The sequence below is a fragment of the Myotis brandtii genome, unplaced genomic scaffold (genome assembly GCF_000412655.1).
Source record: "Myotis brandtii unplaced genomic scaffold, ASM41265v1 scaffold61, whole genome shotgun sequence".
Lineage (NCBI taxonomy): Eukaryota > Metazoa > Chordata > Mammalia > Chiroptera > Vespertilionidae > Myotis > Myotis brandtii.
Genome location: NW_005370318.1, coordinates 1,928,468 through 1,939,392, shown reverse-complemented (window position 1 = coordinate 1,939,392; position 10,925 = coordinate 1,928,468). Strand labels below are relative to the sequence as shown.

The following is a 10,925-nucleotide window of genomic DNA, read 5'->3' as shown; positions in this document are numbered from 1 at the left end:
GCAGTGAGGAGGCTACTGCACATGTCCCAGTGAGAGAGAATGACAGCTTGGACTAGGATGGAGACAGTGGCTAACGAGAAGAGTACGCTGATTTGAGAATGAATTAAATGTAGGATTTTGCCTCCTAATGTTGGCCCTGGGGGAGTAGAGAAGCTGATTCTTGGACCTCCTGGGTGAGTCCAGCCCCCCTACATTACTCTCACTTCTGCTCCTTCCTATTTAGATGTGTCAAATGTGTCAACAAATACTCTACCCCTGAGGCCCTGGAGCACCACCTACAGACCGCCACCCACAACTTTCCCTGCCCACACTGCCAAAAGGTGGGTATCCCAGCGACAACAGGGGCAACCGGTGGTGGAGTGAAAACCTCACTGTTTCCTTCTCCCCCTCTCCCCTCCTAACCCCATGAAGGCAAAGCTTGGAGTTGTCTCCACAGATGACACTTCATCTTTGAAGAGTAAGAGCTCTGCCTGGCCTCTTACCCATCAGACACCACACATGGCCATCTGGTGCTGCTGGGCTGACAAGGGATGAGGCCTGTCCTAGGCCCAGGCCCCGTGTCTGAACAGTGGCCACCAATTTCCTCATGTGTTATTATCCTTGTTATTTATTTTTAATTTAAAAAAAATATATTTGTATTGGTATCAAGAGGAAGGGAGAGAGAGATAGAAACATCAATAATGAGAGAAAATCATTCATCAGCTGCCTCCTGTATTCCCCCTACTGGTAATGTAACCCACAACCTAGGCATGTGCCCTGACCAGGAACTGAACAGTGACCTCCTGGTTCATAGGTCTACACTCAACTACTGAGCCACACCCGCTGGGCTGTCCTTGTTACTTCTTTTTAGCAAATCTGAAAAGTCTCATTGAAACGTATCCCTTAATACTATCAAATATCCAGGCCATGTTCCAATTGTATCAAAAACATCATAATTTTTGTAAAGTTTGTTTGTTTGTATCAGGTCTACATATTGTAGTTGGTTGATATGACCAAAGTTTCTTTTAATATAGAGGTTTCCCACACCATTGTTCCTTTTATTTCCCTTTCAATTTATTTGTTGAAGAAACTAGGCAATTGGTCCTGTGGAGTTTCCCGAAGTCTGGATTTTGCTGATTGTATCCCCTTGGTGTGTTTAACTTGTTTCTTTGTTCTACTCATTTTCTTACAACCTGACATGGCAGATTTTCCAGGACAGCCCTGGTTTCATTTCAGCCTCATTGTAGATGTTTCTAATTATATAGTCTAATTTTGAGCTTTGGAATTTGTCGTTCAAGTAATAGATATGAATCAAGTAAGAACCATGTGCCAGACACTGTTCTGAACATTTTATCTGAATTGACTCATTTAACCCTTGGAGGTAGGCACAGAAAGGTCACCCAACTAGGAAATGGTAGGGCCAATAAGTAGTGGGCAGTTGGATCTGTGCCCCTTGACCACTTCTCTATATCAAATGAATGAAAAAAAAATGAATGAATGTCTATCCTATATCTGGGAGGAAGGAGATTTGGGCTTCTATGTTTTCTGGCTTTTTATTATCTTTTCATTAATTTCATTAGTTATTTGTTCATTTTATTCATTTATTCTTTTACTTGTCAGTCAGTTGACTCAGGCCCTGTGCTGGGGAATGTAAGCCCCTTTCTGTCCTCTTGAAGATCCATATACGCAAAGGGCTGTAATTCAGTGGGTTAAATGCTGACTTTAAAAATGTAGGTGTATATTCAAGGGCGGAATTTGCTTTGCCCGGTGTGGCAAGGTGGAGTCAGAGAGGGCTTCAAGAAGCAGTGACACATGAGTTGGGCCTTGAAGGATGAATAGGCGTTTGTCAGGGTAAGAGAGAAAGGCCCTCTGGGTAGAAAAAAAACAGCCTGAGCAGAAGCTCAGAGCAGGCATGTTTTGACTGGACTTATGGGTAAGTAGTGGGAACCATGCTGTTCTAAGGGCTATGCCTGACATTGTGGGCTCTGACCCCAGGGAAGCAGAAAAGGAGTTGTTTCCATAAAGAAAGGTTGGAAATGTGGGGGAGCTGAGAAGGTGGCAAGGGCTAGTGAGTCAGACTTGAAACTGATTTATTTCTTCTGTCAGGTGTTTCCTTGTGAACGCTACCTGCGGCGTCACCTGCCCACACATGGCAGCGGGGGCAGGTTCAAGTGCCAGGTGTGTAAGAAGTTCTTCCGGCGGGAGCACTACCTCAAACTGCATGCTCACATCCACTCAGGTGGGTCCCGAGCTCCCCTCCAGCTCCTGCCTATTTCATCGCCCCCACCCCCAACCCCCTCTTTGTTCCCCTTCCCATCCCTATCTGGCTTTCCTCCTCATCTCCCTTTAGCTCTCTTCTGTATCTGCCTTCTGCCCCCTTTCTTTCCTGTCTCCTTCTTGGCCCCCTCCCCATCTGCCCACCAACACTAGAGCAGAGATCAGCCCCTCAGGTGGAAGCTGGGGGTGTTCTTTTGGCTCTGCCCCTTGAGAGTCAGTCCCCACAGACCATTGTGAGCCCTGGGGGGTGGGGACGCTTTTCTCACCATAAAATTATCACTGGAACCTGGACAAAGCCCCTCTCCTTGGTTCCCCGTGGAAACACATTGGCTTTTTTTTTAATCATTAAAATTTTTATTAGTTGGAAAATTCTGGGGTTTTTTTATTGAAGAGGATCAAAAGATTGAGAAAACCTTAGGAAAAAGTCCTCGACAATACAAAAGCATATAAATGAAAATGAACTCCCCCTCTCACCTCAGATGGACAATCCAAATGTTTCTCAATTCTTTTTTTTTGCTATGACCTATGGCAAAATATACATTTTTTTATTGCAACTCAGAAAACACATCTATATACATAGAATATATTGAAACAAAAGTTTCACAAAGCATTATTTTCTCTTCTATTCTGTTTAATTTTAGTTGTTAAAATAACCACCAACAGCTTGTGACTCCCAGTTTGCAGTTTGAAAAATACTCCTACCAAAGGCAACACTCTCCCCCAAAGACAACAGCTAAGCTATTAGTGGCATGCCTGCATCATTCTAGCTTTATTTTACATCTATATAAGGTACTTGCTTACTTTTCTACAAATGAGCACATACTATAATTCTATTATGTACCTTTTTTCTTCACTTATCATTATACCTTGAAGATGTTCCTTAATACCACCTTTTTCTCAGCTTCATAGTATTTTTCTGCATTTACCATCTTTTTTTTTAAAAATATATTTTATTGATTTTTTACAGAGAGGAAGGGAGAGAGATAGAGAGCCAGAAACATCGATGAGAGAGAAACATCGATCAGCTGCCTCCTGCACGCCCCCCACTGGGGATATGCCTGCAACCAAGGTACATGCCCTTGACCGGAATCGAACCCGGGACCCTTGAGTCCGCAGGCCGACGCTCTATCCACTGAGCCAAACCGGTTCTGGCGCATTTACCATCTTTTATTTAACCAGTTTCCTATGGATAGACACTTAAATTATTTTTCAGCTGTCGGTTTGCATACACAATGCTGTGTGGGTCCCTTAGCAAGCTTTTGGTAGTACAGCTATAGTGTATGTTCCTAAAGAGGAAGTGCGAGGTTAAAATGTATATGCAGCACTAAGTTTCAGTTTGGAATGCTGAAAATGTTCAGGAGATTGATGATGAAGATTATTGTACAACAGTGTGAATGCCACTGAACTGTATGCTTAAAAGATAGTTAAAATGGTAAATTTTATGTTAGGTATATTTTACAGTAAAAGAAGAAACAAGATAGGTATATGCATTAGTAGTTTTGATAGGTATTACCAAATTAGTCTCTTTATGATTTTTAAATTTTTATTTTTCATCCCTGGCTGGTGTGGCTCAGTTGGTTGAATGTTATCCCATACACTGAAGAGTCACAGGTTCAATTCCTCGTCAGGGAACAAACCCAGGTTGTGGGTTCCATCCCCGGTTGGGGTGCATATGTGAGGCAACCAATCAATGTTTCTCCCTCTTCCTCCCTCCCTCTCCCTTCCTCTCCCTCTAAGATAAATAAAAACATATCCTCGGGTGAGGATTAAAAGTATTATTATTCAAAAGTAATACATGCTTACTTATATGCATGCATATAAGCATAACCAATGGACACAGACAATAGGAGGGTGAGGGCCGGTGCTGGGAGGCGGGAGCGGTTGGGAGAGGTCAATGGGGGAAAAAGGAGACATGTAATACTTTCAACAATAAAGAATTTTTTAAAGAGTAATACATGCTTGTTGTAAATATGGAAGTAGTACAGAAGTGCATAAAATCAAATGTTAAATTCCTCCTTCAAATCCTAATTGCTACAGATTGTACCCTCCCCCACTGTTCTTCCTGCTTATTCTGTGTACATACAAACACATATAGCTTGGGCTTTTTTTGAGTGTGAGGATTGTATTTTTTTCTTACAAAAATGGGACTATATTAAGCTATTCAATAGCTTTCTTTTCCCCCTTAGCAATATATCTAGGAGATCTTTCCAGATCAAGAAACACAGGTGTAACTTAATCTTTTTAATAACCACAGAGCATTCCATTGTAAGGACCAGAATTTCCTTAATCACTGGGTGGGGGGGATGGCATTTTTCAAAAGTAATTTACTCATTCCAGAGGGAGAATAGAGAGGAAATAATGGCAGGAAATTAAAACAGCCCAGTAGCAGTCCTTTCCTAAGGGCATGTTGTGAGCTGTCAGGTGAGAGCTCTTCCCAACCCCCCTCCCCCCAGTGTTTCTGCGGCAGGGCAGTCGGGCTACACTGAGGTGGACTCTGGATCATACTGCTGGGCTAGAATCTTAGCTCCCTCAGCCACTAGGTATAGACCATGAACTTCAGTTTTCTCATCTATAAAAAGGGATAATGATAGTACTTATCTCATGGTTTGGTGTTGCAAGAATCCAACTGGATAAGATGTAATTCCCCCCTCCCCCACAGTGTACCTCATTTCAGTAAATGCCAGGATCACACACCCTGTCACTTGACTCACCTTTGTCTCATTCTAGACTCTCCCCTTCTTACACCCCACAACCAAATCCATTGGCTAGGGCTGCCAATGCTGCATTCCAGCATAGCCTGTATGTGACCTCTTCTCATTTCTTGTACCAGCCTCCTTCCTTTCTCCTCCCTCACCCTAGTCTCTTCTCTATATGCAACCAGAGGGGCCTGAGAAACCCTGGTCAGACCCTGTCCCTCCTCTGCTCAGCCCCTGTGGACTCTCATCAGGTTAAGAGCAAAAGCCAAAGTCCTTGCTTGGCCTTCTAGGCCCTCCCTGTTGGGCCAGGAAGCCTCATTGACCTCATCTTCTGCCTCATTCTCCATCCCCTACTCAGTTCCAGCCACACTGGCATCCTTCTTTTTCCTCAAACATCCCCCTTCTTTCCTTCTGTCTGGGACCCTTACTCCCAGATTTCCACATGGCTCGCTCCCTTACTACCTCAGGTCTCACCTCAACTGTTGCCCATCAGAGAGGCCTTTCCTGGCCACCCTGTCTAAAATGGCTCCCTCTTCTTGGCAAAACCAAGTCACAAGGAATGGGAGTGGCTATTTTCTCCCAGGTCACCTTCCTAGAGGAGCTGCTGCCCTCTAGTGGCTCATGTTCAGACTCTATCTCATGGGATCCTCATCCCCTGTGTCTGTGTCTCCTGCAGGTGAGAAGCCCTACAAATGCTCAGTGTGTGAGTCTGCATTCAACCGCAAAGACAAACTGAAGAGACACATGTTGATCCATGAGCCATTCAAGAAATACAAATGCCCCTTCTCGTGAGTAGAGTCTGGCATGGCGGGGGCATGGGTTTACCCACTAGTGGGACAGGAAGATGTCAGGTCTGAGGACTGGAGGCCCTCCCTCCTTTTATCCTGTCCTGGGCCCCATCTGCTGGCTTCACTCCCCGCCCTGCTTCTTTGCCCAGCCATTAGGATGGACAAGAGTGTCCTCATGCTCAGGGTTAGCAGAGGGCCCGGCAAGAGGGTTCTGAACTTGGTAAGCACCCCCTGACCAGTGGCTTTGGGTTCTAGGACACACACAGGCTGCAGTAAGGAGTTCAACCGGCCAGATAAGCTGAAGGCTCATATCCTCTCCCACTCTGGTAAGTGGCCTTGGACCTGCCGGGAGGGTCTGGTTCAACTAAGCCCTCTGGGGCAGGCTCCCAGGCACATCCCATGAGACTTGTTATTCCTGTTTGGTACATGCCAACCAACAGACGGTTGCTCATGTGAGCCATGAGCCAGGCTTGTGTTAGGGTCCTTGGGGTGCACAGAGGCGAGTCAGACACAGTCCCCCAGGCTGAGGGGGAAGCCGAGCTGAGAAGAGATAACTATAAATCCGAGAGGTTCCCAGTGTGACAGAGGTGTGGATCAGATGTAGAGGGAGATCATATTCTGACTGGGCCCAAGATAAGGACAGGAAGTTTCTTTGTCCCCTCGGCAGAGCAGGGGTCTCCACAGCACTCCTTGGTTTTCTGGGGCTTCACAGAGCTTCCCCCTAAACTATATTCTTTAGTCTAGAATGGGTTTCTCAACCTTGGCACTATTTATTATTTGGGGCCAGATAATTCGTTGTTGTAGGGGCTATGCTATGCACTATAGGATGTTTAGTAGCATCCCTGGCCTCTACCCAACAGGTGTCAGTGGCATCTCTCCACGTTTTTTGTCAACCAGAAATGTCTCCAGGGGACAAGCCAAACGTCTCCTGGGGGCTAAAATCACCCCTGGTTAAGAACCTCTGGTTTACAGAAAGGATTTAATGGCTAAAGAAAGTTTGAAAACTGAGAATAAATCAAGAGTTAGAGGCAGATGGCTTGGGTTTGAGCTTTGGCACTGCCACTTGCCTCAGGCAAGTCACTGCCCCTCTGTAAGCTAGGGAGGTTGAAGGGGCTATGGCTCAGGCTGAGCGTGGGCTGGAGTGACTGCATATGTACGTGGAGGCACCAGTGACTTATTCAGTGAGTGACTATTGAGAACCTACCATGTGTGAGCACGGAGGGAATCAGGAAGAACCCCACCCCACCCCACCCTCCTGGGGAAGCTTCGATTTAGTAGTGGAGATGGAAAATGAACAGCAGACAAATAAGTATGTGCTGCAAAGTATGCTGAGTGCAAAGATGGAGATAAACAGGTTGATGGGGCAGAGAATGAAGAGAGGAGCTGACATGAAAAGAGCCAGAAATGGCTTCCAGGGTGAGGGAGCAGCAAATGCAAAGCCTTGAGGTAGGGAAGGGACTGGGGGTGTTTGAGACAAGGAAAGGCGAGAGGGAGGCCTGGAGCTCAGAGAACAAGGTGTGGGGAGGGAGGGGAAGCTACTGAGAGGTGAAGGAGTGGTCAGACTGTATGGGGCTTTGTGGGAAACTTGGGGAATCATTAAAGGGTTTGGAGCAGGGAATATCATGATCCTTTATGTTTTCCGAAGATGTCACTAGCTGCCCTGTAGGAAATGGTCTTAGGGGGCCGCGTGAGGCAAGCATAGCAGAGAGGAGATAGATGATGGACCTTGGAAAATTCGGGGGCTGGACGCATTGTTCCGGGCAGAGGGAAACAGCAAGTGCAAAGGCCCAGAAGCAGGAACCGGCTTGATGCCGTTGAGGAGAGCAAGTGTGGTTGGCACAGTGGCTGGGAGAAGGTGAGAGATGAGACTGGTGGTAGGAGAGCCCAGATCACACAGATGCTTTTAGACAAGCCGAGAGACTGGGTTTTATTCCAAGTTCAGGGGCACTGTTGCAGGGTAAAGGGTCTGGGTGCCTCTCACTGACTTCCCCTCCCCACCAGGCATGAAGCTCCACAAGTGTGCCCTGTGCAGCAAGTCCTTCAGCCGCCGCGCCCATCTCGCTGAGCACCAGCGCGCCCACACAGGCAACTACAAGTTCCGCTGTGCTGGCTGCGCCAAGGGCTTTTCCCGCCACAAATACCTCAAGGATCACCGTTGTCGCCTCGGACCCCAAAAGGATAAGGACCTGCAAGCCCGGCGGCCCCCCCGGAGGAGGGCAGCCCCCCGCAGTGGCAGCAGTGGTGGACACAAGGTGGTGACCCCCCTGCCTGACCCACTGGGGCTGGAGGAGTTGAAGGACCCAGGGACTGGGCAGGTGCCCGAGGCTGCCCCAGGCAAGCCACCCTTCTCAGAGCCGGATGCTGTGCTGTCCATCGTAGTAGGTGGCACGGTGGGCAGTGAACCTGAGCTGGTAGTGCCTGGGCATGCCGAGGGCCTGGGCCCCAACCTGGCACTGGCAGAGCTACAGGCAGGGGCTGATGGCCCGTGTGCCATGCTTGCTGTGCCTGTCTACATCCAGGCCTCTGAGTGATGGACCCGTGGTGTTTGCTCCCATAGCCCAGCCTGATGCTCACCTTTGGGTCCACAGCCTCTGGGGACAGATAAGATCCTTCCCAGTGGAGGCAAGCTGTCAGCAGAGATGGCCCGTGACTGCCCTGCTGTGTCTCCCTATCCTTCTGGAAAGCCCTGTAGCATTCTGGAACCTGGGGCAGGGCTGCTTATGGCTTCCAGGGAGGAGTGATAGCAAGAGAGATGGCTGAATCTGAGTGGCCCAGGGTTTGGCTGGTGCAGGCTTGTAGTTGGGGTGCCTAAACAGAAAAGACAGGGTGGCCCTGCCCACCCCGCTCTGGGCTGCCTTGGGGCTGGCCTGCAGTCAGGTTGCTCTTTGAGCAGCCTGACATGGTCAGAGCCCTTATCTGCTATACCTTTTTACATATGGTTCCTCACAGCATCTTCAGATGACTCTGATGCAGGCACTTAGGAGGCACTTGAGTGCTGTGGTTAGAGTGCAGCTATCAGCCAGATCTGGCTTCATATTCAAGTGCGGCTACTTACTGCTGTGTGACCTTGGGTAAGTCACTTCACCTCTCTGAGCCCTGTGTTCCTCATCTGTACAATGAGGGTAATGACAACACTACCTCGTAGGGCTGTCATGAGGATCTGGTATGATGAAATATGCAAAGGGTTCACATAGTGCCCGGCACTTGGAAAGTGCTCAATAAATGTTTCTATCAACATGTGTGTCCACATGGCTTAGACCCTAGCTTTGGCAGTTTCCTTCTTAGTCTCTATGTGGCAACATTCTCCCCTCCAAAGGGTTTGGGGGCTGAGGGGGCCTTGGTCCCTCATAGGACTGTCTGCCCCATTAGCCTTGGAGAAGTTTTGTGCTCCCAGAATGGCTGTTTCAGAACATAGCCCTTGGAAACACCCAGAAGGAAGAGTTTCTACTCTCTTTTGAAAATGCAGGCTCCTGGGCCTTGCCCCCAAACCCTTTGGAATCAGAAACTCTGACTAGAGCCAGTGGTCCACCTTGAGCAGGTCTCTGGATGGCCATAGATGCCCCTGCATCCAGCATCCCCTTCCCCATCACCAGCTAGTCCAGGGGTAAGCAAACCAGGCTCGTTGGGAGGCTGGGAGAGAGATAAGGGGCCTCGGTTGAGTTTCCTAGTTTATTTTCACTACCACCCTGCCGGGCCACATTGCCCCAGTTACAGGCGAAACAGGCTCAGGAGGGGAAAGGGCAGGATGTGGCAGAACTGTTGGACTCAGTTTGATAACTGAGTTTCCTTGAAGGCTAGCACATCCCTCAGACATTTGTGCTGGGACCCAGAACTGGAGCTCAGAGCAAGCCTGGCTTCCTCACATCCTCAGGAAGGGTAGGAAGCAATGGGAGGGACAAATGAGTCCGCTGAGGGGGTGAGAGCTTTAAGTGTACCCAGCCCTCATAAAAGCCAGGAGAGGGGCTGGTGGAGATGGGAAGTCTCTTTGAAGGACATGACATTTGATCTGGGCCTGGATACAGAGTAGGTGTGTGTGTGTGTGTGTGTGTGTGTGTGTGTGTGTGTGTGTGTGTGTGTGTGTGTTGTTGTTTCTTTTGTTAATCCTTGCGTGAGGATATTTTTTCCATTGATTTTTAGAGAGAGTGGATGGGAGGGCGGGGCAGAGAGAGAGAGAGAGAGAGAGTAACATCAATTGGTTGCCTCCCACTCGCACCTGTCCTTGACTCAAACCCAAGACCTTTTGGTGCATGGGCTGATGCTCTAACCATAGAGCAACACCAGCCAAGGCAATCAGACTGTTGGATAATTAGGGGAAAGCAAGGTATGGGTAAAGACTTCCAGGTATGACAGTGCAAGGCCTGTTGTATTCTGGTGCCAGTGAATGGTCCAGGGTGACCAGAGATTTAGAGGCAGTGGGTAGAGCATGATAATCGCTATGTTCAAGCCTCTACATGAACATATTATGGACACTCTGCTCAGCCTTTTATTTCATATCACTCAGCCCAATTAGGTGAAAATTGTTACTTTCCTTATTTTATAGATGAGGAAGCAGAGGCACAGAGAGGCAAACTTCCTTGCCCAAACTCATATAGCTAGTAAGTCACAGAGCAGGTATTCAGGCTGAGAAGGCCTGTCCTTGTGCTGTTAGCCACTTTGCTCTATTGAAATATGGATTAATATTGAATCAGAGACCCTTGGATATGGGGTTAAGGAATTTGGACTTTATTCTCTATATACTAGACAAGTCATGGGAGGCATTAAACATTATTAATTGTGACATTAAAGGAAATGTTAAAAGCCATATTTTTATCCTAATACAACTATTTAAGTTACATTTCTGCCTCTTCCTGTCAGTGCACACATGCATGCACATTTACCAGAGGATTAATGTTTACTGGGTAGGCACTTATACTGTGCTTGGCATGTCCTGAGCTCTTCTAGGTAGGTGCTGTGTTTAATCCCATTTTACAGCTGAGATGAGGCAACAGGCACATTGAGGTTAAATAACCCCAAGTCAAATAGCAGTAAGTGGCAGAGCCAAGTCACAGCACATATCAAGATCAGGTCTAATATTTAATAGCTGCAGAGTTGGACTACAGGGGAGGAAGCTGGGTCAATATTGGGGTTCCCATAGCTGAACCCCTCCTAGGTTGGCAGATGGAGATACTACGGCCCAAGAGGAAGG

At 47.7% G+C, this 10,925-nt stretch overlaps 1 protein-coding gene across 2 annotated transcripts in view; it reads left to right on the top strand.

Annotated features, from left to right (window-relative positions):
- Positions 1–9,797, top strand: part of ZNF341 (zinc finger protein 341) — a 45,138-nt gene extending 35,341 nt beyond the window's left edge. For both annotated transcript variants that reach the window (XM_014550698.1, XM_005879796.2), the window contains 5 exons: positions 224–320; positions 2,086–2,218; positions 5,629–5,740; positions 5,996–6,066; positions 7,742–9,797. In XM_014550698.1, the coding sequence (XP_014406184.1) occupies positions 224–320; positions 2,086–2,218; positions 5,629–5,740; positions 5,996–6,066; positions 7,742–8,271 (943 nt within the window). In that variant the 3' untranslated portion in view covers positions 8,272–9,797. The remainder of the gene's footprint in view (positions 1–223; positions 321–2,085; positions 2,219–5,628; positions 5,741–5,995; positions 6,067–7,741) is intronic.
- Positions 9,798–10,925: the final 1,128 nt, after the last annotated feature.